A 25,251-nucleotide genomic window follows, 5' to 3' on the forward strand; every position below is an offset into this window, starting at 1 on the left:
CAAGGAAAGACTGAGGACAGGAGTCCCACCAGGAGCCAACACTGGTGGCCCTGCTGGCCCAGGGAGCCCTTGTTTAGGTGTTTCAGCCAGGCCGCCCTATGTCTTTGGGATGTAAGGTTGCCTACCCATCAGCTAACTGTGGATTGGGGACCATGGTGGCATGGGACATCTCTAAGGCTGGAGGGATGCTGACCACAACCGAAACCTGCAGAGATGCACTACGGACAGGCTTATCTTCCTGTTACACATTGGGACATGGCCTGTGGGACATCAATAGTGGGACACCAATAGCGGGACACCAGAAAGCCCGTCCTCAGACTCTGCTGTCTAATGAGGGTTTTACCCCGGCTGCCTCCTGCACCCCAACTTCTCAGTGGGGCTCCAGGCAGCGGGAAGAGGTTACATCTCCCCTGGCTTCAGCCTCGTGGAAATGAGCTCTCTGCTCTAAGCTGGTCACGCAGCTCCCTCTATAGTCAGTGGAGAGAGACGGGGCACTCGTCGCACTGTCCCTGTCACCAGGGCTCTGCTCTCCTCTCCAGGCAGAGCAAGCAGCCAAAGGGGTTCTGCTGCATCAGTTCCACCCGCCACCTCCCAGATGCCTGCAGAAAACCTGCATCTGCACCCTTGAAATCAAGGACCTCAGGCTGAGCCCATGGGGACAGCACTCAACCATCTCCCTGCTCGGACCCAAACTGTCTCAAAAGGCAAATGTCAAATCTTAAGCCTTTCTGGGATTTGACAAAGAGGCAGGTAGGCTGGGAGTGTTTTCCTTTTTTCTTTGCACAAGCCATTAGATAATCCTCCAACACTGATGGAAAGCTGCCAGGCTCGGCACCGGGGAGACAGGAGATCCTGTTCTCTACCAAAACATTGAGCCCTAACAAATGTGACCTCTCCAGGTGCCCCTCCACAAGGCGTTTGCTCTGGCAGCCTCAGCACAAGTGCATTCATAACACATATCATTTATCATCTTTTCATCAAAAAGTGTGTAAATCCTTTCCCCCAAATGCAGAGCTGTTTCACAGCCAGGCTATAAAATCCCGCAGAGTCTCTGTTCCAATAGAATGACATTAGTGCCAATAATCTGGCAAATATCAGGAGTGAATTTAATCAAAAGGACTAACACTGGGACCCTGATTCACAGTGGCCCATGACAGAGTGGAGCAGATGGAGGTTTGCAGGACGCAGATGTGGAATTTCACTTGCAACATCATTTGGAGCAGAGGGAAAGCAGAAGGAATGGAAAGCAGGGCTTCAGCATTCTGGGAACTCTTCAAACTCCCAGAAAAATCATCGAGAAAAGAGGAATTCACCCTTATTATGAGTTTTAGAAGGTGAACATGCAAAATTTTGTCTGGCTGGGGTTTGGATTTGATGGATTTGCCAGAGGAGAGGGCATCCTGCTGGAATGAGCCCATCCATCCCCCTTGGTGGAGGAGCAGCACCACTATTGGAATCTTCCAGCCCAAGTGTCCCCATCCAGGGCCACACAGAGGTCAGTTGTGCGGTCTGACCACAAAACCCCTGAGCCCTCGCTTGAGTAACTGGTGTCCCTGGGCTCGCTTGGCCACCCACTCGCAGCAGGCACAGTCCTCCCTCAGCTCCCAGTTCCAGCCTGACAAGCGCTGGCACGTTCCCAGCGTTCCCACTTCATGCAATATCTCTGCTCCATCTGTCATCAATTCCTTTGCATGTGGTTTGCAGACTTCATGCCCTGCTCTGCCTGTTGCTGGCTTTGCAACAGGGCATCTCTGGTGACTGTCAACGGTTTACCAGGCTTGCAAGAAAATAGCTGGAAGCAAACGCACAGGGGAGGAACATGGCATGGCCCCAGTGCTTGTAACCATCAGGGTGACAGTAATCCATAAATCCTTCACCTGTGCTGCTGAGACAACCCTCTTTCCTTAAAAAAAGTCTTTAAATTAAAAATCATTATACTTTTGGCCATTAGAAAAGCACCCAGCCCCGTGCCCGAGCAGGAGGACACTGCCCAGCTCCGCTTTCTGCTCCCCCTTTGCTGCCTGAGCCTCACACATGCCCTGCAACACACGCAGAATTCTGTGGCATTTTCTTTTTCTACAAGTTAAAAAAAAAAAGAGAAAGAAAAGTTGACCTTGTGCAAACATTTCTGATATTTTTGCATGGATAACAAACCCAACTGTTGGAAATAATGCAAGTAATGCCTCCATGATTTTCTGATGTTAGATGCTTTATGAACTGATGTACATAACCCAGTGCATAGGATGGGATGAAAGATGGGAAGCACAGGTGAGAGGAAAGGCAGTTTAGCTGGATGTGTCTGTTAGGCTGAATGAAGGAATCTGAATTAATACCAAAACCTCTTTGGCAGTTCTTTCATGGACCATTTGCGGTGAGTTCACCCGAGCTCGTGCGCGCTTGCCGGTGGGGTAAGCGTGCTGCATGCTCCCTTGGCAGCTCCTGGCCGGCTCGTGAGGCACCAGTGCTCCAGGAGATGCATTTGTTTAAATGTGTGAGCCATGAATGGAGCAATGCGATGGTTGAAAGAATCAAGTCTTATAGAGAAAACACAGTCTGCTGGGTGAGATGAGACATGAGGCAACTGTGAGGGAGATGGCAGGTGCTACAGGATGGTTAATTCCTTAATTCTAAACACATTTGGTCAAGATGAGACTCTGGGAGAGGTTTGCCCATCGGCAGATGGCTTGGTGAGATGATGGATTAAGGCTGTTATCAATGGGGAAATGGCTGAGGTTGTTAAATGGTAGGTTTGGGTTTAAAAATGTTTTTGAAAAATGCCTTTAAAAACAATTTTTTAGACATTGTTTCCAACAATTATTTCAGAAAATCCCTGAATCCGGGAAGCAAACCAGAGGGAACACGAAATCCCCTGTGTCAGAACAGAGCTCAGGAAAAAGAAGTTTCAAAGGAATGCCTTTGCTGTAGGAAACTTCATTTCGCTCGCTTTTGTATAGGACGATGGATTACACCAACAATAAACCAGTCCAGCTACTGTGAAATTGTGCTAATAGGCTGTAAGTCGGGGAGCTGCTCATGCATCAGCATATTTATTACATACCTTTGTATCTGTTAGCTCCAATAGCCACATTTTTGTTACAAACCATGGGGGGCTGGAGAACTATTTAAATTTGGCGGTCTCAGATTTCAAGAGCAGGAGGCAGGAGATGGAAAAGGACAATTGCTAAGAGCATTTAATGGAGTGAATGACCCAGCGAGTGGGAAATTCACCCTTCCAGCAGTGGGAGTGCCTCCTGAAGGCCAGCACGCATCTTCCTGGGCGCTTGTTTGGGGAAACTGAGGCACAGCATGGCTCTGAGGTCTCCCACCCACAGGAACCACCAGCCACCCGGCTGTGGTTTTGGCATACAACCACTGTGCTATCAGCCAGGGAGATGTTGGCCAGGGAACAGCAAGGATAAATGGGCAGGAGATGGGGAGTGGGCTGCCTAGATGAGGAGGAGAGCTGGAAAAAGCAGGAGCAAGGAAGGTCCTGGGAAATGCTGGAGTCAGTGAGACACAGGTACGTGTGTTCATCACTGCCAACACAGGGCAGGGACTGCCTTTCCCAGGGTGGAAAAGCTGCGGATGGACAGGAGACAGGATCTGCCCTTCCCTCCAGCTGAGCATCCCCTCCCTGGACTGTGCCCCCTGCGCTGATCCCTACAGACGCACAGTGATCTGGTAGGAGGAAAAAGCACTTATCTCCCCCAGATTCCACCACATCCCCAGGAGCCCCCACGCTGAGGAGGCATCGAGGATAAACCAGAGCCCTGGGAAGCAGTGAACTGTGCTGTTTGTGGAGGGGAGGGAATTCCCACCACTTCCCCAAAACCCTTTCTGGAGAGCAGGAAGGTCAATGAGAATCAGGCTCTGGACATCAGCAAACGCCTGTGTGAGCGTGCTGCTGCCCGGGGTGATGGATGCCCACCTGCAGCGCTGCCCAGCCCGCTCCACGAAAGCCTTCACAAATCTGCATTTGCCTCAACCTAACGCACTGTTCCTTCAGCTGCAGCCCGGCCAGGAAAGCACAAACATGAACTTTATTAGGATACAAATCCACCCTGGAGCAGGGGGTGAGGAGTGGCCAGCAGCTTGCTCCGGAGCAGGGTCCAGGCAGGATACGGGTGTTGGGGCTGGCCTGGAAGTGGCTCTGCCCAAAAGGCTCTGTCCTCCTCCAGAGCCATGGGTTGGGTTCACATTCCACCAGCCCGTGTTGGCTGGAGCTGGAGCTGTCAGCAGCCTCCGTGCAGGGGGGGTCAAAAAGGTCTCACTGAGATGGTCTTTACAAGGTGAAAGAGAGGAAGTTGGGCCATCTAAAGAAGCGATTTCTTCTTCTGCTTTGGCACAGAGTATGTTCTCCGTGGAAAACCAAAACAAAATAAAACAAAAAATACCCCAAAATTAAAACCAAAACATGAAGAAGTGTTCTCATTAAAAAATTGGGAATGCTGAAGACCCAAAGCTTTCCAGCCAAAAATACCCAGCTCAGGCCAAAAAGCTTTCCATTTCTTATTGAAACGAGCCTTTAGAGAGAAAAGAGATGAAGATTTCTGCAGGAAGCCCTGGCATCTTCTAATCTGGCTTTTGAATGTTTGCTTGATTTTTTAAGCTATGGCTCAGGTTCAGGATTTAAACCTCTTCCAGCAGATATCTGAGAGTTAAAAGAGTTCATTTACAGGATTTGCTCTTCTTGCTGCTCCAGCCCCAGCTGAAGCCCCGCTCGCCCTGGTGGCCATGGCAGGAGAAGAGGAAGCATGAAAAAAACTCCATTTGTTGAGCTCAAAGTAAAATTGATTCCTGTTTTACTGTTCTCACCTTTCCACCATTCACTGAGGGATATTGTGTGCGTGGGTTAAGTGCTGCCTGTCCCCGAGCAGCACTGGGGTGAGGGCAGAGGAAGGGAGCAGGAGATGGGCCAATTTACAGGCACTACATCTAACCCCACACCTGGGATTTTATGCACCTCTGCCCTTACACACGTGATGACCAAGTTAGCCACAGCTGTTGGAGTGGGTGTAGCACAATTTTTAAGTGATAAAACCTGAAACTGAAGTCATCCTCAGCAGTGAGGACTTCTTGTATATCAGTGGCCTTGTCCTCACTAGGAGGCTTCAGACACCTGGGAGAGGTGATGGCAAAGAACATGGTGGCAAGAAAAGTAATTTCAAGGGCTTGGTTTGAGAGAGGGAGGAGCAGAAGGAGTCTGGCGAGAGCACGAGCTGCGGAAGCAGGAGCAGCAGGAAGTGGTTGAAGAAGAAGGAGCTGTGCGGTCCCGGCCATCCCACCCCCAACCCAGTACCTTTGCAGGCCTTGCGGTGGGAGATGGGCTTGCTGAGGTCCCGGTAGAAGCCCTCCTTGCAGTAATGGCAGTGCCGCCCAGCAGTGTTGTGCCGGCAGTTGAGGCACACGCCGCCGCTCTTGCGCCCTGACAGCTTGTAGAGCTCCATGTTGAAGCGGCATCGTCGGGCGTGCAGGTTGCAGTTGCAGGCTGAGAGAGGCAAAGAGAGGAGACCATCAGCATCTACACCTGGCCATGGAGGTGCCAGCACCAGGAGAGCCCACATCCCTCTTCAGCCAGCTCTATGTGGAGAGTCCAGCTTTTTGGAGGGGAAGCTGTGGTTGCTGAGACTTCGTTTTGCCACTGTGGCTTGCGACAAATATTCCTTTTGCCTCTCCCCATTCTTACTGTGGATTAAAAGCTGAGGGCAGGCAGAGCTGTGAGGGCAGGAAGCCCATCCATGATTAGGAAATGGCAACACACAAGCCCCCAGATGCTCCTCCAGCTTTGCTGCAAGCACTTTGTCCCATGCGAGCGCTGCTCATCTCTCCTTTCTCATCTGCTCTTGCACTGTGGTGCTTCATAGAATTATAGACCCATGGACTGGTTTGGGTTGGAAGGGGCCTTAAAGCTCATCCAGTTCCAACCCCCTGCCACGGGCAGGGACACCTTCCACTAGAGCAGGTTGCTCCAAGCCCCATCCAACCTGGCCTTGAACACTTCCATTGTGCTACTGTTTGGTAGAATCCCCTCCAAGCAGCTGTGAAACCCCCTGTGTCCCAGATGTTCCCAGTATTCCCATTCTCACCAGTCCTGACACACGTGTGTGCCTGAAAGCCAGATGTAATTTCAAGCCCTTCCTAGGTAACTTCTCTGTCTTTCCTTCCCGTGCTTGGTACACGTAGCACAAGGTTCTGTTACATGTCTACATCCCTGAACATGCCGATAAAGCCTCACCTCTGGCTCCACATCTCTCACCCCACCACTGGGACAAGGCCGGCCCAACGCCCAGTTAGTCAAACACCAAAAAGTCCCCCTCTGCTTTGATTGCATGTGCTGAGACTGAACCTGCCTGGAGAACTTCCACCATATGCAACCTAATGTCAACACAAGGACTATTTTAACAGGGGGCCTTTGCAAAGGACAGGACTTCAAAAGCTCGACCCCTCGGCTGCCTCTCCCCAGAGCTGTCACGGGAACATCAAGTGGCAGAGGCTGGGGCTCTGTGCTTTGCTGAGAATTTTATAGCTTGTTTTCTTTTCCCTTTGCTTTTATTTGCTCTTCACCTCTGAACAATGCATCTGTGCAATGCCAACCCACAGCTGGGCCTCTTCGGCTCAGCACGAAGGTGTCACGACTCTGGGCTTGTCACCTTCCTTTAGAGTACAGACGTCTTAATCCCTCATTCCTTCCTGTTTACCTTATGGTGCTTGCCCAAGACAAAGACATGTTATATTTGCTTAATTATCAAATTTCAGACCAGAAAATTACAGTGCAGTCCCTGATTATTTATCAGGAACAATCCCCAGCTAACTCACGACATGAAAGCAAAGGGGAGAGCAAAATCCTCCGGACACGTCCGACCAGCAGGATGGAGACTGTTCCCTCCATGCTTTGCTACCTAAATTCCTCTGGCTAACACGGTGAGGCCCAACATCATGCCCCCACCAAACGCTGGCAGAGCAGGAGAAGCAGCCACCAACGTGCTAATGGTGAGACGAGAGGCCTGGGAGCGGTTTGCCAGCCGTGAGAAAGTGAGATTCCTGACACTGAGCAGGGCCAGGACTTTGCGCTGCGGTTTTCCTTGCCTTAGATGAGCCGAACCACCCTGCGGGCGCATTTGTCATCTCCCAGAACAGTAGTGAACCATCAAGGAGACCGAGACACAGTGCCTGCGTGCAGAGGGAATTACTGCAGTTTAGACCTGGCCGGTCCCACGGACACATTTGCTGATGTTGCAAATGCACTTAAACACCCTGTTTGCAGCTAAAAGAAGTGCAGGAGCATGCACAGGGTGCTTTCTGCATCCCCCTTGCAGGTTCTTCCCTTCCAACTCACTCTCAGATGGCAAAGCATTTTGTGCTTTGACAGGAGTGCTCAGGTATCGTGTTCTCCTTTTCTCATGGCATGCCAAGCAGGCCCTGCCACCACAATGGCTGCACCACAGACAGCATTGTACAAAACAGAGAATAATAGAATCCCAGACTGGTTTGCGTTGAAGGGACCTTAAAGCTCATCCAGTTCCAACCCCCTGCCACGGGCAGGGACACCTTCCACTAGAGCAGGTTGCTCCAAGCCCCTGTGTCCAACCTGGCCTTGAACACTGCCAGGGATGGGGCAGCCACAGCTTCTCTGGGCACCCTGTGCCAGCGCCTCAGCACCCTCACAGGGAAGAACTTCTGCCTGAGAGCTCACCTCGATCTCCACTCTGGCAGGTTAATAGGGGATTAGAGGTGATTCTTGCTCCGCAGAACACATGAGCTGAGCTTTTGAAAGGAAGTGGCATTTTTAAAGTCCCAATCCTTGTTTTACAGAGAGGTGACCAAGATGCTGAGAGGCTCAGGGCTGAGTCATGGTCCCCTGCAGAGCCTTCCCTCAGGCATGGACCAGTTGAGAGGTGCACCAGGGCTGCAACATGAAGGATGTCCTTTTGGATGTAGCTAACCAGCAAGGCAACACCTATATCAATGGCATGGCCTCAGGGCTCAGCTCAAGCAGAGGAATGGAAGATTTAAGTCCCTCAGCCTGAGGGTCTGTCATCCCTGTTGTAGCCTGTGACCACATCTCCATCGTTCAAGCCTCGAGGCTCACTAGCAGCTCTGCCTTTGGTGCTGCAAATCACAAGATTTAGCCCCTGTTGACCAACATGAGAAAGCATTTCTCCAGGGGATGGCATGGCCTCATTCTTTCTTAAATCTGTTAGAAATGCAAGTTTTCCAAAGAGCATGAAAGCTCACTTCCTCCTAAAACTCCTTTTTTAGGAGCACTGGACTTGGTACTTCAGGATTTTGCAAGACTGAATTGGCAAATCCCTTTTTAATATTCAAAGCTGAGCCCACCCGAAGAGTGAGTGAAAATCTTCACATTTCCCTGGGCTGTGTGATAAGCAGAAATGCTTTTGCAAAGCCAGGAAAGCCAAACTCCTGGGGTTTTCTCAAGATCTTTGCAAATGTTTCCAGTGGTCCCACCAGGCTGGAGCGGCACAGGAATGTGGAGGAGTAAGTGGAGTGTGCAGAGCTGCCTGCAGCCCTGCTCCCGGGATCTCTTTTACAGTGATCTTCCAGGGATGGGAAAATCCAGTATCTGTACAACGGGAGAGGCTGAACCTCACAAGAAGCTGCATGTTGCTCCCCAAAACAGCCATCCCTGTCCTCATCCAGAGAAAAGGACCTAAAGATTGTGCAGCCTCAGGGTATAAACCCTCCCAGGAGTGAGTGAGTGAGTTGGGAGAAGACGTAGGCTGGTCAAGCCCCTCTCCATAGCCAGCATCCCTGCACTTGACCTCCCTGTGAGCTCCCCACAGCACACTGAGCAGCCAGGCAGCGATGGCCACTTCTCCACTGTGACTGCTCAGATTTGTTTGTCTCTGTTAGCTTAGCATTGGCTCTGTCCTCTCCTTCCAGCTGCACTCCCAGGGCTCTGAGGACATCCGCTGGGCAACAACTGCCTCCTAACCCCATGCACATGGTGCTTTTCCATCATCCACCCCCTCCTAATCCACCTGTTTGTGCAGACAGAAGGTGCCAAACCAGCCAAAGGAGTGTGGTTTTAGTTGAAACTACTGTCTCCTGGCCTCATCCTGAGTGTCTGGGCGCTGACTGGCCAGCGCTGTACACTGCTGGCTACCAGTCAGGGCTAGCTGGCAGCTCAGTCTGTAGCCCGATGTGTTCGCAGATGCCCAATGGGAGAGGCTTGGTCTGACTGAAGGAAAACAGCCATCTTATTTTTTCCTGACAATAGGACATAAGGACGAAAGAATTAGGGCAATGAAATAAATGACCCATCTCGGCGTCAGAAAGTCCTTGCTGCGGACGAGGCTGGTACACATCATGATGGGATCCATCACGCTGGTCCTGCCCCCTCAGAGGAAACCAGCAGTGGGGGTCCAGAGATGCTTGTGTGGGCAGTGCCTGGTCACACCACTGTCGCTTGGATCTGGCCGTTCGGACTGAGAGGGACCCATCAGCAGGTCGTGATGCTTTTGGATCCCAGCTCCAGATCTACACGTGGTGCTGGTGCTGCAGGCAGGGCTTGTGGCTCTCCCGGCCACGCTTCCCTGGACGGAGGCCCTCAGGAAATGCAGCTCCCGTCCACCCTCTGCCTTGCCCAGTGGTTAATCCCCTGCTGCGCTAAAGCGTTTCGCCTCCTTCCTTAATATGAATTGGCCTGGCTTTAATTTCCAGCCAGTGCTTCTTGGTTTGAATTTCTCTGCCACAGTAAGCGGCTCTTTAGCAACCCATCTTTTCTTTCTATGAACGCCTTCGCCAGCTGCAATAAAAATCACCTCCCAATATTGGCATCACCTACACTCCCCTCGCTTTGCTATTCAGCCGGTGGAGAAGACACCCCTGCATGGGCTGTGGCCCCAGCTATGGGAAGAACATGTACCAGGTGCTGAGACCTCTCCAGTAAAAAGTTTTGGCTCCAGTTGCTCAGCTAAGCCTAGTGCTGCTGTCTCCTGCTCTCTTCTTTCTCTTCTTTTGCCAAGGACCTCACAAGCCTTTTGTTCACTGACTTTATTGCACACAGATGTACAGAGCTTCATCAAACAGTTTCTACCTGGGCTGCCAGGCTCTGATATAAATAACTAGATATCACTTAAATGCAGATGTTTAGAAACCTGGAGAAGGTTGGAGCGGAAAAGAGGAAAGCTGTGGTTTCAAGATGGGTGAAGAAACCACAGCAGAAGCATCTCCACATTAAAAACTGTGACTTGGTCAAATGAATTTGTTGAAGAAGGTCAAGGCAGGCAGGATTTTCTATTTGGGAGAACGAATGGAGATATTTGAATGGGAGGTGCTGGAGCTGTGTGGTGGGAACTGTAGTTGTGGTCTTTTGTGCTGCTGTCCTGCCCCCTGGGCCTGGCATCCGAGTGCCCTGCGTCTCATAGGACACATTCCTCTCCGTGGTTTTCATTCAGCAATGACAATGCTGCCTTTTCAAAAGACCCCACCCTTCCAAAACTTATATTTTGGCAATTTTTAAAATGCAAATTGCTTTTTAAAGAAACGAAAATCCCAAAACATTCTGTTTTAATTTTTGTGAACAATAATTTGGGGGAGGGGGGAAGAGAAAGGGGGGGATAGAAGAAGCCAGGGGCTGAAAGAAATCTCTGAATTTGACTTGAATTTATGAATAGTCTCAGTCTCTTTAAAACTGTCCTTTTCTCAGATAAGTTTTTTTGTCAGGGAATTTGCTAGTCCAGTCTGATCCATTATTTCCCTTCTGCATGAGCAAGCCTCAAGTGCACCTTCCCAGCTGCTGAGAGGAGCAGCCTGCCCGTGCCCATCTGGGAAAGGGCTTTGCTCCCAGGGGAGCAGAATGTCTTCAGGGATATTATTTGTGAGGGCCGTACTGGTCAAGGAAACAGCTACCCTTAAATCAAAGAGAGAGGACAATGAAGATGAGAAGCCAGAGCCAGAGGAGACCTGTCTGCTTGCTGGGCTGAGAGGTGAAGAAAAAGCCCCAAAGGAGATAGCAGGAGGGTGTCCTTGGTCCCCCACAGCATCACGTTCCTTCACACTGGCTGGTTTGAGGTTTGGGATCAGCTGGCATGAACCTAGAGCTGCTGGATGAGTTCCACATGGCTGCATGGTGCCAGACCCTTTGGGTCCTGCATGGGCTGCCAGGAGTATGCCCAGTGAGTGATTCTGGGCAGTGCAGCCCTCCAGGGATGTCCCCTGGGGGGCATGGACACTGCCCAAGCTGGGCAGATTCCTTTGTGTGCGCTGTCCTGGGTAAAGAGCAGGGTTGGATATGGGTTGGTTTGCTCCAGCTAATCCACTGAAGGGGAAACCCACCCAGGTGCTGTGGCCGTGAGGGGGACACGCAGGGTCTGTGCCAGGACCCAGGTTTTCCTTACAGTCAGACAAAAAAGACGGAGGAAAGTGTTCGGACACAGCACAAAACATGCAGCTATGGCTGGCATTGCCCATGAAACCAGAGCCACAAACCTGGCCTGCAAAAAAAGCAAGTGTACCTTGGGGTGGGGGGAGAGGAAAGCTCCATTCTTGCAGATGCATCCCAGAGACCTGCCACTGCTGGAGCTGAAGGCTCTTTGGGCAGCCCCTCTCACTCTGAACTGCTCCCCTCAAGGCCAAATGGTTCTCACCCCTCTCCACACACAAGAAACCCCCCTGAGAGCAAGGAAAGGCCAAACTGCAAATGGAGGTGAAGAGAGAGAGAGGGATCCTGGGGAGAGACACACTCAGAAAATCCTCCCGGTGGCACAGAAAGGGGGTTGGGAAAAGGAGAAAAGACTTTTCCATGTATGAGAAAACCTGAGGAATGTCAATTCTGCAGAAAAGCTCTAGATGAGGTGGCTTCAGAGTGACACAGGATGTCCCTGTGGATACTGCACACCTCAACTGCCCTTCACTTCCCACTTTGCTCAGTTCCCAAACCCCTGCATGCCCCAGGGACCGGAGATGTCCCCATGTCAACACTGTCCAGCAAAGTATAACAACACTCTGCAATGCTGAAGCCCAAGTTGGTAACAGCAACACTTACGCCTGCCTGAGATTTCCAACGGTAGGATTCTTGCTTTCTTTCACATTAAAAATGCCAAACTGCCTGTTTGGGCTGAAACGTCTGAGAGCGGGTGTCCGTGTCAGGCTGAATGCTTCTAGAAAAGTTCCTGCTCAAATGATTCAGTTGTTAATGAGAAACAAGGCTTGTGAAAAATAGTGCTGTGCCAATGCTAACAAATCTGGGGATTTCTTCCCTTAAAGCAAATCTATTGCTCTTGTATTTGAAGCCAAGGCTTAAAAAGAAAAACATTGCGCCCTGGTAAGGATGTGTCTTTTTGTGTCTCTTAAGAAGAACTGCTCAGGCTTGGCCAAGTTTCTAAGTCGTTGAAAATGGGGGACATGTTTGGTCACAGTTGGTGGAGTTCTGCAGCTAAATTCCCTGAAGATTTGATTTTCACTGACCAAATCAAGCTCAACACCAAGCCTGTGGAGACAGGGCAGTAGATGCCTGGCCTGAGGTTGTCTCTCAGGTGCTGAGCAGTGTCAACCACCAGTGCTCCCTCTGGCCTTTGGTAGGAGATTCACCTCTGTGCATCAGACCTCCCCAAAGGACCATTCCCCTGCCATGGTCATCAGCAGACCCAACAGCAGGAAGGGTGAACTTGCAGTAGATGCTAGGATACAACCCCTTCCACATTTATTAACTCCGGACTGGACTGGAGCACCAGTAGGTATTCCCTGGCTGTCCACATGGGATTTCCGGCCCTGCAGGAAGCATCAGAGGAGCAAGGGCAAGACTTACTCCTGGGAGATTTACAGCTCTGAGATGTTCATTATGAGCTGAATTTTAACAGTCTCTGAGCAGTGGTGATCTCTCCATTGCTTGCGGGCACACGTGGCAAACAGCTGCTTGAGTCCCACTGATTTCTGTGTTCCTGCCTTGAACTCTCAAAGGCATCTCCAGTGACCTGCAATGGCTCCTTCAAAGCCACCAGGCAGCTGACTGCAATGAGGATAGATGGGAAACCTGTGGGCCTGTTTGCACTGAAATGAGATTTGTGACAGCCTCTCATCCAAGGCATTTTATCCCAATACAAAAGCAGTCTTACTCAATACAGGATGAAAATCCCAAAGCAAGCCTAGCCCCTGGTGCAGCACACGTGGTTGTACTCAAAGTGCCTGGAGATGTGCTGTAAATCATCCTTGTTTCCTCCAGCGAGTGTGCTGGGAAGGGACACAGGCTGCTCTTCAGCAGAGACTCAAGTCTTCTTGCATTTAGAGTCCCTCTGAAAGCTATCTGGAGATGAGGGCTTCAGCCTCGTAGTCTACATCATGAGTCTGCCTCGAGGACTCTGAGGGTGGGCTGAGAGCTCCCGGTGGGCCTCACCTGGGGGTTGATCAGTGGCTGGGAAGAACACGGGCAGAGCATGCACCGGCTGCCCCGCTAAGGTCCCAGCACAGCCCATTGAGTGATGGCACTCACAGGCACATCCCAGGTGATGTAGTAAGAGCTCCCTTCTCTTCAGTAGCTGTGGGATTTGACCAGGAGATTTCCTTTGCAAATCAGGTTGTGCAGGAAGTTTGCAGATAAGCTTCAGCCTGGGAAGAGCTTAATACTTCATTTTTTTGAGAAAGAAGAAGTCAGGAAGTGAACTCTTTATTTCAGCCCTGGAGATTATAGCAGGCTGTCATCAGCTTGCTTTATTCAATTGCACCATCCAAATACAGCCTCCTAAAGTTGTAAATACTTTGAAATGAATTGTTTGCATCCAGTAATTCATCCAGATGCCATGCGAAGGCAGGAGCTAAGGGCAGAGCTCACCCGACAACCTCTGGGTTATCAGGGAAAGCCCAGAGCCCCCCTCTGCCCACCCCACTGAGCTCCGAGGTGTGAGTTAAGTGTCGATGTTTATTTAGAGTCTGAGGGGAATCCACTTGGGAACAATTTATCCACTTAGGCTCCGGCCTTGTGGTTTCCCTCTTATCTGGTATAGATCTCAGCAGCAGCTTTCCTCCAACTGCTGCAGGGCTTGTACTTCACAAGAAGACCTTTCTCCTCTCTACTGCATGCCATGGTGCTTACCTCCTACCTGTCCAGTGTGCTAACCTCAGTGAGTTATGAACTACTTCACATTGAGCAGATGCTTTTCAAGATGCCAAAAGCAGCATCCCAGACTCAAGTGTTCGGTCTCATCCATACTTTTGTGTTTCTGTAAAGCCAGAGCTCTGCAGCTCTGTAGGAGGGCACATGGTGATGGGGATCTGAGCCCTGCAAACCTCAAAGTGATGCTCCAGCCCAGACCAAAGGGCAGGAGCCAGCACACCCAGTGCCCAGGCCACCACTGCCCCAGCCCAGCACATTTTCCTGTATGTTTTGCTATATTTCTGATGCAGGAGTATATCAGCCACTTGAGGGTTAATGCCAGAGCAGAAACAGACATTGAAAGAACTTTCACACTCAGAGCAAAGGTTGCTCACAATGCAAAAGGCCTGATAATGCAACAAACCAGCAAAGAATCAAGAGATTTTAAAATCTATACTAAAACTGCTCAGCCTAAAAGGACCAGGGGTACAAACAGCCTGAAGTCTGCTTCCATCACTGCCCCAGGGAGCCAGGAAACTTGGCCATGGTGCCCTGACACCCGAGGGGTGGAAGCAATGCAAAACAGTTTCAAACTAGCTCAGGCTGTGATTCCTCCAGGGCAGACCCAGCTTAAAATGACTGGGCACTCGTGTGTCAGTGCCCCTCTGGTTGTGCTAATTCAAGCTGTGAGGTCAGGCTGTTTAAAACAAACAAAGCGTGTTCAGGAACATGTTGTGTTTTTAACCCTCGATCATTTCCCAATCTTGTCTGGAGAAGGGCCAGAGGAATTATTAAACTGGCCCCAGCCAGATCCACTACAGGCTGCCATCAGAGCCCATCACGAAACCGTGCATAACCCATGGCCACTCATCTCCCCACAAACCCACCAGCATCCACTCCGAGGTGACATGGAGCCCAGGTCCCTGTGCTGCTGCACCAGAAACACCACTCTGAAGGCCAGCTCCCACAGAATTTCCCTTTGGAGGCCGTGAGCATCGCCTTCTCCTACTGCTTTCTCCTTTAATGATCCTTTTGTCCTTTCCTGGCCACCAGTTTGATGCCGCCTTCCCTCCTCTCTGCCAGGATCACACTGCATATCTCCCCAGGCAGAGCCAGTGGCTGCACCTGTGTTTTTACACCCCTCAGACCCCTGCTGCCCTGTGCCAGCAAGGAAAAGGGGACCCTTGCCCAGCAGACAACTTCTTTCCTGGAGCCGGGAAAGGATGCTGCCACTAGTGACCCACAGAGCTGCTGTGTTACAATGTGGATGAAAGCCCCAGGGAGAGGGCCTCTCCAAGGGGATGTTCCCTCTGGTTTGTTTGGGCCTCTTTGGGATATGGTCCTGCCTGTACCTGCAGATGCTGCTCCAGCCCTGGGAGATGGAGCATGGGGTGGCTTCGGGAGCACTTGCTGTGGCCTCTTCCCCTTCCCTGTGAATTACAAACCTCAGCCTGGCCACTTGACATGCCAGACAGTAACACAAGCCTAACAGATGATGGCTCTTGGGAAGGGTTTTGGTTTCTCTCTGAGGCCCAGCTGGCTCAGGGGAGCAGTTGGCAGCTCAGCACATTCGTTTCCACCCAGCAGAGTGGGGCCGAGCATCCATGCTGCCGTGGGGAGGCTGGCCATGCAGGCAACAGCCTGCGCTGAGCCACTTCTCTGCAGCTCCTTCCCTGGTGAGGACATGCTCCTCAGCACAGCTCTCCTGCCCAGTCCGGAGGCCAGATCAGGAGGGGCAGAAAACTTGCCTCTGCCCTTGCCATCCGCAACTGCAAAGCCCTGGCTGTGTCAAAAAGGACACACAGGCAAGAGACCAGAGCCTTGAGCCACTCTACACTGCTGAGACTGAGAGTCACCCATTTCTTGACATCATTTTCCAACCTTGTTATATGAACTAATGCATTTCAAAATTGATGCATTTCTGCATCAAAAGGAGCGTGACCAGCAGGTCAAAGGAGGTGATCCTGCCCCTCTGCTCTGCGCTCGTGAGACCTCACTTGCAGCACTGTGTGCAGTTCTGGTGTCCTCAAGAAGGACATGGAGCTGTTGGAGCAAGTCCAGAGGAGGCCACGAGGATGATCAGGAGCTGGAGCACCTCCCGTATGAAGACAGGCTGAGAACATTGGGGCTGTTCAGCCTGGAGAAGAGAAGCTGCGTGAAGACCTCAGAGCAGCTTCCAGTGTCTGAAGGGGGCTACCAGGATGCTGGAGAGGGACTCTTCATCGGGGACTGTAGTGATAGGACAAGGGGTGATGGGTTCAAACTGAAACAGGGGGAGTTCAGGTTAGATATAAGGCAGAAGTTCTTCCCTGTGAGGGTGCTGAGGCACTGGCACAGGGTGCCCAGAGAAGCTGTGGCTGCCCCATCCCTGGCAGTGTTCAAGGCCAGGTTGGACACAGGGGCTTGGAGCAACCTGCTCTAGTGGAAGGTGTCCCTGCCCGTGGCAGGGGATTGGAACTGGAGGAGCTTTAAGGTCCCTCTCAACCCAAACCATTCTATGATTCTATGATTCTAAAACAGATGAGTGCTTTGTATGACTGGTTTCTTTCATCAGCTGCTTCGCACTGAAGAACCAGTGTCTTCAAGCACCACTAGTCCAAAATAAGCGGATGCTGCATGGTGGGTCTCTGTTTTTCTTTCATTGTTAGGCATTGAGGTTCCCTAATCACTTGAGGCTGGCTTGGTTCATCAGCAAATGGCCCTGACAAGGGTCTGAGCCACTGAAAATCTGCAAAGTGCTCTGATGAGGCAGGTGTGTACATGGGAAACACAATTCCAGGAGCCTGGGGCTAGGCACCAACACAACACCCCCTGTTATGCTAATAAAGTGCAGTAGATTAGATTGCTGCAAATTAATCCCCATTCAATCAGTCCTACAGTGACTATGAAACCAGCGGCCATCCATCCTCCAGACTGGAGGAAGGTGTGAAGCTGATCGCTGGCACATGGATTTGTTCCCTCTGCACTGCCCTTGTTCCTGCTCCACAAACACCCCAAAATTCAGTGGCTGTCAATGCTAAGGCAACCAGCAGTCAGCTCTCCCCTCTTCCAAGCCCACTCCTGTCCACCACCATGTCTCCCAGTGCAGCATGTTCCACCAGGACATGGGCACACACTTCCCGTGTGACAAACACGGCGGCACCATCCCCTTCCCTGCACACAAATGAACTCCACCAGATGCAGAAAAGGTCCTGCCATTGCTCTGAGATTGAGCCCAGCATAATCCTGGCCAAGCCGCTTAACACCACTGTGCCTCAGTTTCCTTTTCTGGAAGCAGGCATGTGCCTCAGGGAAACCTTGGAGGGGTTTTATTGTGGGAAAGGCTGAGAGCTCTTGGTAACAAGAGCCAGAATTGTCTGTGGGTCTGCAGAAAAGATGCCAGATGAGTTACAAAAATTCAGCTCTAGCTGGGAAACCTCAAGACATGGATTTTAATTCTGCTTCCAAGTCTCCCAAAACCTGAGCTAATCCTGCAGCCACACAGTCCTGAGCAGGAATCCCAGCGGCTGATGGGGTGAGCATCCACCACTCATCCCACATGAACCTCGACCCCGCTCCGGCTCCGGGCTGGGCTCCAAATGCCAGGCAGGTGTGAAGAGCTGGGAGGCCTGTGTTTACTCAGCGAGACTCGCACCTCCAGGGCTGTGGACAGAGCTCTGCTTTGTGCCCGCGGCTGCGCCCGGGTAAACAGAGCTGTCTTATCACTGGGATGTTATCGGGGTTCTGAAAACTCCAGTTCATGTGCCTGACCTCCCAATCAGCGTTATCATCCGCAAGAACATAGAAGTATTTCACAGAGGTGTTGGGACAAGCTTGTCTGGCCTGCTCCCCCACCACTGTGGGATGGCAGATTCCTTCCGGTGCTCCCGGCCAGGCTGGGCAGTCCCGGGGCTCCCCTGCAAGGCACTGGTTATTTGTTTTCCTGGAGATAGGATTTTATCAAAAGCTGACAGTCTTATCCCGCCTTATCAGGGGAGCAGTGCTACTGGTAATGGTTTTCTGTAACAGGCTCTGGGCAGAAATGTTGATTGCTGCCTGGCTCCTGGGGCAGGGGGGGATGAGCACAGCATCCTCTGCCTGCGGCGGGGGTCCCTGCAGAAGGCAGCGCTGCGGTCCTATGTGTGAATGGGACGGTCCCGCCCTGTCCTGCACTGTTTAACATCAAGACCTCAGCACCTGTGAACATTGAAAGGTCATATCCCACCCTCTGCAAAGGAAAGACTGTCAGCTCGGGTGTCCCACACACATATCCATCTGGAACGTGGTATTTCACCTTCTCACTTTCCCTCTGATTGTCATGGGATATGTTATTTTTCCTTTCGCCTGCTTCACAGCTGACTAGTGATAGTCTGCACTGGCTGAAAGCTCACCCCAGAGACGTGCCTGGGCTGCTGTGAGTGATGGGCAATTACCTGATTGTTTAACAGCCCTTGTGCTCCTGAGATGTCAGTATCTCAAGACCATTCATGGTCTGGATGTGCCCATCCTCACAAGCAGCTGCTATCTACTTTTATAAATGGCAAAGTCAAGGCACAGAAAGGTTAGACTGTGGGATTGTAGAGGTGTTAGGCTCGTTATGGAAAGAATACTGGAAATACAAGTATCTTTGTGGTCATGGGACCTATTGGGCAACGTACCTAAAGGGGGTGTACAAGAAAGCTGGGGAGGGGCTTTGGACAAGGGCCTGGAGGCACATGGCAAGGGGAATGGCTTTAACCTGCCAGAGGGGAGATTGAGATGAGCTCTGAGGCAGAAGCTCTTCCCTGTGAGGGTGCTGAGGCGCTGGCACAGGGTGCCCAGAGAAGCTGTGGCTGCCCCATTCCTGGCAGTGTTCAAGGCCAGGTTGGACACAGGGGCTTGGAGCAACCTGCTCTAGTGGAAGGTGTCCCTGCCCGTGGCAGGGCGTTGGAACTGGATGAGCTTTAAGGTCCCTCTCAACACAAACCATCCTGGGATTCTATGACTCTATGAATGTAAAGCAGGGACTTCAAGTCAAATCTCCTCTTCCTTAAGTCAGTGTTTGAGCATAGTCCTGAGGGCACAGATGGCAAAAAAATGCTTGGTGGTACAGGACAAGGGAAATGGGTGGGTATGGACATGGACACACTCTGCCAGCACCAGAGGACACCCTGTGCTCAGCTCCTGGATCTGCCCAGCTCAGCCCACTCAGAGGTGGTGTGGGACTGGGAGCGATCCCACTGACTCAGCATCACCAAGGATGAAGCAGGCAGACATCTACTCAATCCTGAAGCAAAGACACCAGATCTGGCCCTACAGCCCGCCTCGGGCAAGGATGATGCACCTGGAAATGCAGCAGCGCTTCACTGCCCAGCCCAAAGCCTGTGGCTACCTGCACACTTTCAAGGGTCACTTAGGGCAAACTTTGATGGTGTAAAGTCAAAACACACAGCCCTGGCCTTCCTGGGGCTGTTCCTCTCTTTCTTTCTGAGGGATTTAATCCAGATCAAAGCTAGTCAAACACAGGGATTTCCCAGCTTTTCTTCTGGGGTGAACCTCCCATGCATGTCATGGTCCTGAGACACAGCCTCGGCCAGCCTGGCTGCTCCTTTTACTCAGGCAGGGGGCCCAGAAAAAGCCAGAACTGTTTGAAGAGGATGATTAATCCCCAAACATGACAGCATTCATGGCAACTGGACAAGTCTTTGGAGAAGAGCTTGATGTGAACGCCTGAACACATAAAGCTGCATGTGCTTCAGGGCAGCAAAAGCTGTTTTCAGCTGTGGAAACTTTGCTGTTCATTTTAGCTGAGACTTGAGGAATGGATGTGTCCAGAAGTGGGTTCCCTTGGGGTGGGAGAAGGATACTGGGGTCCCCCCTTTCCTAACACCACAACATCTGCTCCCTGCTCTCCACTGGGCTGTTGCTCTGAAGCTCCTGCCACATCCAGCACTCGCATCCCTAACCCCAGGGTCACTGCCAAAAATCGCACCGGGGCAGAGAAGGGACTGAGCAATGACAACAAGACAGCCCAGACCCAAGCAAAGGTGTTGACAACCTCTCGAGGGCAGGGGAGGAGGCAAAGGGCGGCCAGTGCAGGGGGGTGATGGAGCCCGGGGTGTCCCAGCAGCTGCTTTCCCCCTTGTCCCAGGGGACGCTGGGGCCACCACACGCTTCTGCACCCACCAGGCAGATTTTATCAGAACTCTTTAATTAGCTTATCACAGACAATTAGCTCCACACTCAGACTGCCCCGGCACAGGCCACACATCTGGATCCCTTCAGATGGGAGCTGCAGATGTGTAGACATCCCCAGGAAACCACAGGGCAGTGGCAGAGCTGGTGATGGTGGAGAGGATGCTCTGGGACAGTGTCATGGTTTAAACAGACGTCCTCATCCCACTCGAGCCAAGGGATGGCTCACTTTAGCCCTAAAATTGCCCATCCCACCACCTCAATGGTTTCATTCTGTCCTGGATCTGACCACCCCAGCAGTGACAGTAGGGAGGCAGTGGGACTGCATGCTTTACACGGACATGGAATAGCCTGGGCATGGGTGGGAATTGAGCCAAGTCCCCACAAATCCTGAAGTCAGCCATGAACATATTCCCATCCAAAGATACCCTGAAGTTATGCCTATAGCTTAAATCTAACCTGCCAGAACACCTCTCAGCTCATGTCCAGACTGTCCTCCCTCCTGTCCATCACAAGGACCCCATGAGAGGGTCTCTGGATGTATGACCCCTCACCCCTCTGGATGTATGACCCCTCTGGCTAAAATTCAGGGAAAACTGGTGCAGGCCAGCCCTGTGCCAGGCACCATGTCATGCTAATGGTGTGGAGAGCCAGACTTGGCTCTCATGATGAAATGGTGGCTGCAGCTTCCCTGGCCCACAGAAGTGTGGGTGCTTTTCAGGTCACACTTGGGTGACATCTGACTGCTGTGGGATGGGGCTGGAAAAGCTGCTTGCTCTGGGCTGGAAAACAAATACTGTGGAGGGCAGGATGGTGGGCCTAGTCCTGTCATCCTGAGGGGTTTTTCCTCCCTTTGTCGGAGCGACCCCCACATTCCTGCAGTCCCAGCGGCTGTGCAAGACCCAGACCAAGTCTGTCCTGGTGGGAGACCTGCTCTGGGCCTCAGCTGAAGGGTGAAATTTGCCCAAGTGTTGCAGAGAGTAGATTGCATTTCTTTTAAGTAAACTGCATTTCCTGCAGTCACAGCAACCAGCTGGAGTGAGGAGTCCTGTGCTTTAATCTGGGCTCCGCTTTGAGCCTTGGATGCTGCTCTGAGCCAAACCTCTGATCCTGCTGTGGTTCATTCTCAGGCGCGTGTGCCCCAGAAACTCTTTTTTTTTAAGTTAATTTTTCATACAGAATTCTTTTGCCTGATGGATGCAGTGAGAAACTCTTTCCCAAACAGGAAAGAGACCTCCCCCCCCCATGGATGTTTTTAATAACAACATCAATTGTCTGCAAAAGACTTATTCCTTTCTGACCTCAAAACAACTCCTGGTTAGTGCATTCCAGCATGGCCACAAAATGAGTCTGAATGACTTCACAGGGCCCAGCAAGAGGCTTTCCATAACAATACACAGTTAGTGAAGGGCCTGATCCTGCCAGATGGGAACCACCTTGGCTTTGCTGGGGGCTGAGGGTGCTGAGCACCTCGGGAGCTGGGGCTGTGTTGCTGCTGTGCCAGTGGTTTCTCCAGTGTTCTTCTGGAACTTCAGCTGCTCCCTTTTCCCCCAAAGCCTCCATCCTTGAGGACATTCCTGCTTGTCCTTTGTCCCAAAGCCCCTGTGGGCAGTTTGGAATGAAGAGTGTTTCTGGTGCACGTGGCCCAAGCCAGCTGTAGGTGGCATAAGCAGAAGGAGAGACCTCCCAGATGTCTTCCTGATGAGCCATGCAGATCAAGAAGAGTTTATGGTGGAGCAATAAGGGGAAGGGGAGCCTGAAGCCTCCCATGCCACCCCCAAGGGTGGATGTGTCCTCCACCCTGCAGCAAGCTATGCCATCCACAGCCCAAGGCTACACAGTGACAGAGGTTTAATGTACTACTGCAGACACAGACCAGCATTTAAACCCAGCTCTGACTTGGGAAGTAGGAATTTTCGGGTCACCTTCCATTTCCATCCCTGACTTCAGCAGAAAGCATTGTGTAGTGGTGGTGTGGCTGGCTGGGGAGGGATTAGATAATGCATCTCACAGCCACCTCCTATAGTGGCACACCTGGTCCTGCCCTTGCCTAGGTAAAAACTCTGCCTTGCCCCTGAAGCAGCCTCAGGAGTGCTCCTGGTGAACAGGTTCCTCACTGGGCATCGCAGCTGATACAGCCCAGTGTTCCAATTCACAGTGCTGCCTGGCTGGACCGCAGCTATGGGCACAGCACCTAGACCCACATCCCAACCCAGCCCCACATCCCAACCCAGACTGTCAGATCCCAACCCAGCCACGGGCATTTCCCAGCCATACAAATTATCAATTGAATAAAGCAGCTTGGGAGCAGCTGGAGCTGCTCGTAAAGTCACAGTGATTGAGCTGTAAAGGAACACTCATTTTCCTGTTAGGTCATTGGAAATACCCATTTCGGCATTTAGGAAATGCAGCATTTTGGTTTTCCACTGTGAACGGACACAGCAAAGCCAAGGTCACCTCAAGGCAACCAGAGGAAGGAAATCAAGCCACAGACAACCAAACCAAAGGGAGTTTTGGGGTGTGGGGTCAGATAAAACATTCCTATAGCCTCAAATCCTGGAGGGGAGGGGGAAGGGAGGTGCAGGACAGCAGATGCTCTGGCAACAAAAGGAAACAAGTTTGAGCTCAAGCCCACCCCTGGACTGAAAAGCTTTTGCAGTTCCAGCTTGGCCGGAGCCACAGGCACTCGCCCACTCTCCCACTCTCCCCTCCCCTCCCCGGGCGTGCTGGGCTGCACAGTTATACCCTGGGACAGGAGATCCCCCCAGAGCAGAGGTGACCAGCCAATACCCACCCTTCCCACCCCACCACATGAGCCAGAGCTGCCTGAAGCAAACCCCTGCCTCTGCCCTTGCTCACCCCAAAGCAAACATTGAGGTGTCAGCGGTACCCAGACACACGTTAGCTCCAAAAGCCTGACTGCAGCAGGGACTGATGTGCAAAACCCTCTCATGGAAGTTCTTTGGCTGGGTTTCTGGGCCAGCTGCGATGCGGACCACCAGTCATCTCCACGGGAAAGCCCAGCTGCATGCCCAGGGATGACGGGTGACACTATCCCACCTGGACCGGCACCACCCCATCAGCTACAGACTCCAAGCCAAGCAGGACGACCATTCCCCACACACCCCAACCCTAGAGCAGCTTGGGGCTCTCCTGTGCACATTAATTCTCTTGCCTTTCTTTGGGCGACCGGTTTCCCAAGCCAAACCTCTGAAGTGTCTGTGGTTTGCCCATTTCTGAACACAAGGCTTTTAAATACTTGTTTGCCACAGTTTGTATCTCTGGCACAAAGCTTGCTGCAGCCCTGGAAATAACCCTGAGCTGAAGCCTGATCCCCATGGCAGGAAATACACATAATTTTATAAGCATTACCAGACAGCAGAGTAGGGGCAGGAACACGCGGCATTCCCTCAGAACCCAGATGTTTGTAAACTGACGGCTGCGCTGCGCTTGTGCTGATGTCAGGGAATGCTCAGGGCCTAAAGGGATGTTCCTACACTAGGAAACAATGTCTTTGGAAACCACAAAACGAGGGACTCTGGGGTTGAGATGAGGGAAATGAACCTGTGACACCCACAGAAGCATCACCTTGCTGTCAGAGCCAGAGGAACAGGAGCAATCAGCAGCAAATCCAGCTAGCAAGAGTGATACAGGACGGAGAGCCTGAGATGTAAAGGGTGCATGTCTCTCAGCCCTGTGTGAGTGGTTGAAGCTCGTGTAAGTTCTTATGGGTTTGAATTTGGCCATTAGCATCTCCTGGCTACCATGTGGAGCATGGGACTGAGGTCCTGGCAGCCAGCAGTGCTGCCTCCACTTGGAAAGCAGATGTGTTTTCACCTGAAAGAGCTGGGAACCTCCAATCAAGCAGAGAAACAAACTTATCTTCACTATGCCAAACACTGCTGCTTTCAAAACCAGGCTTGGACAATCAGCCTAAAGCTCTCTCTGATAATCCCCCCGGGGAGCTCAAGTCTTCTTCACCTATGGCTTAGCACGTTCCCCCAGAGGGAGAAAACCCTTCTCCTCTGTTTGAAAGCAGCAAAGCAGATTCGTTCCAGCTGCACCACTTCTGGAGTGCAAGTGCGAGGGATTTATTTATTGCTTTTGTTGACAAGCTAAACTAAACTGACACTTGTAATCTGAAATCGGAGTCTCTCCTGCTGCCTAGAACTGAGACGCCTGCGGGTGAGAGCTGAACTGGTGCCATGCGCTGGGCTCTGGGTACGGCTCAGCACGCCCAGCCCTTCCCAGGACACTTCCCTCCCTTCGGCTGGCGAGCAGCGCTGGGGCTGGCAGCACGCACGAGGTCCTGGGAGCTGGGTTTGCTAGCGAAGGGGAGGTGCAAATGTTGAGGGCTTTTCAAACGACATTTCAAAGACAACTTCAGAGCCCTTCCCAAGGATGGGGTCGGGATGTTTCTTCCCTGGGGACCAGTAGTGGGTGGCTGGGAGTGCTGCAGCACAGCTACTCACTGCTGGCTGCTGCTTGGGCAGGCTTCCAATCGTGCTTGGGGCACGATTTTCCCTGGATTGAAACTGATGGGAGAGAGCAGACCTCTCCAGCCACATAGCTCATCCCAGGAGCCACTCCTGCAAATGGACCAGACCGCTGTGGGTGCAGCATAGCGCTGGCACTGTAGGAGGAGGAGCTGGAGTACCTCGAGTGCTCGTCCTGGGGATGGTGCACTGGAGACCAGGCAGAAGTCCTACCCATGCCCCTGATGCCTTCCTAGGTGATGGAAGTTATTTCTTCAGCAGCAGCTTGGACACGGGCAGGTCCTTCCCTCCCTGGAGAGCTGCATGGAGAACATCCCAGCTGAGAAACAAGATTTGGGTCTCTTCTCTCTCTCTTTTTTTTTTTAAATTCTTCTGGGCCATTATCACTGGTTCCACTTCTGGACCCACCCCCCGTGGCTGTGGCCAGCAGTGTGTGGGCAGGAGAAACACCAGCAGTGTGGAACTGTAGCCTGCACAGCCCTGGCTGAGGAGCGGAGCAGGAGCCTCCCTCCTGTGAGCAGGCTGTCCTGCAGCATCGCCCCTCAGCACCAG

The 25,251-nt window shown here is 51.9% G+C and overlaps 1 protein-coding gene across 1 annotated transcript in view; it reads right to left on the bottom strand.

Annotated features, from left to right (window-relative positions):
* The window catches only part of NTN1 (netrin 1), a 103,211-nt gene that overhangs the window by 43,804 nt on the left and 34,156 nt on the right, over positions 1–25,251 (bottom strand). The window contains exon 2 of the mRNA XM_030505902.1: positions 5,300–5,488. Within this exon, the coding sequence (XP_030361762.1) occupies positions 5,300–5,488 (189 nt within the window). The remainder of the gene's footprint in view (positions 1–5,299; positions 5,489–25,251) is intronic.

Source organism: Strigops habroptila, chromosome 14, assembly GCF_004027225.2.
Source record: "Strigops habroptila isolate Jane chromosome 14, bStrHab1.2.pri, whole genome shotgun sequence".
Taxonomy (NCBI): domain Eukaryota; kingdom Metazoa; phylum Chordata; class Aves; order Psittaciformes; family Psittacidae; genus Strigops; species Strigops habroptila.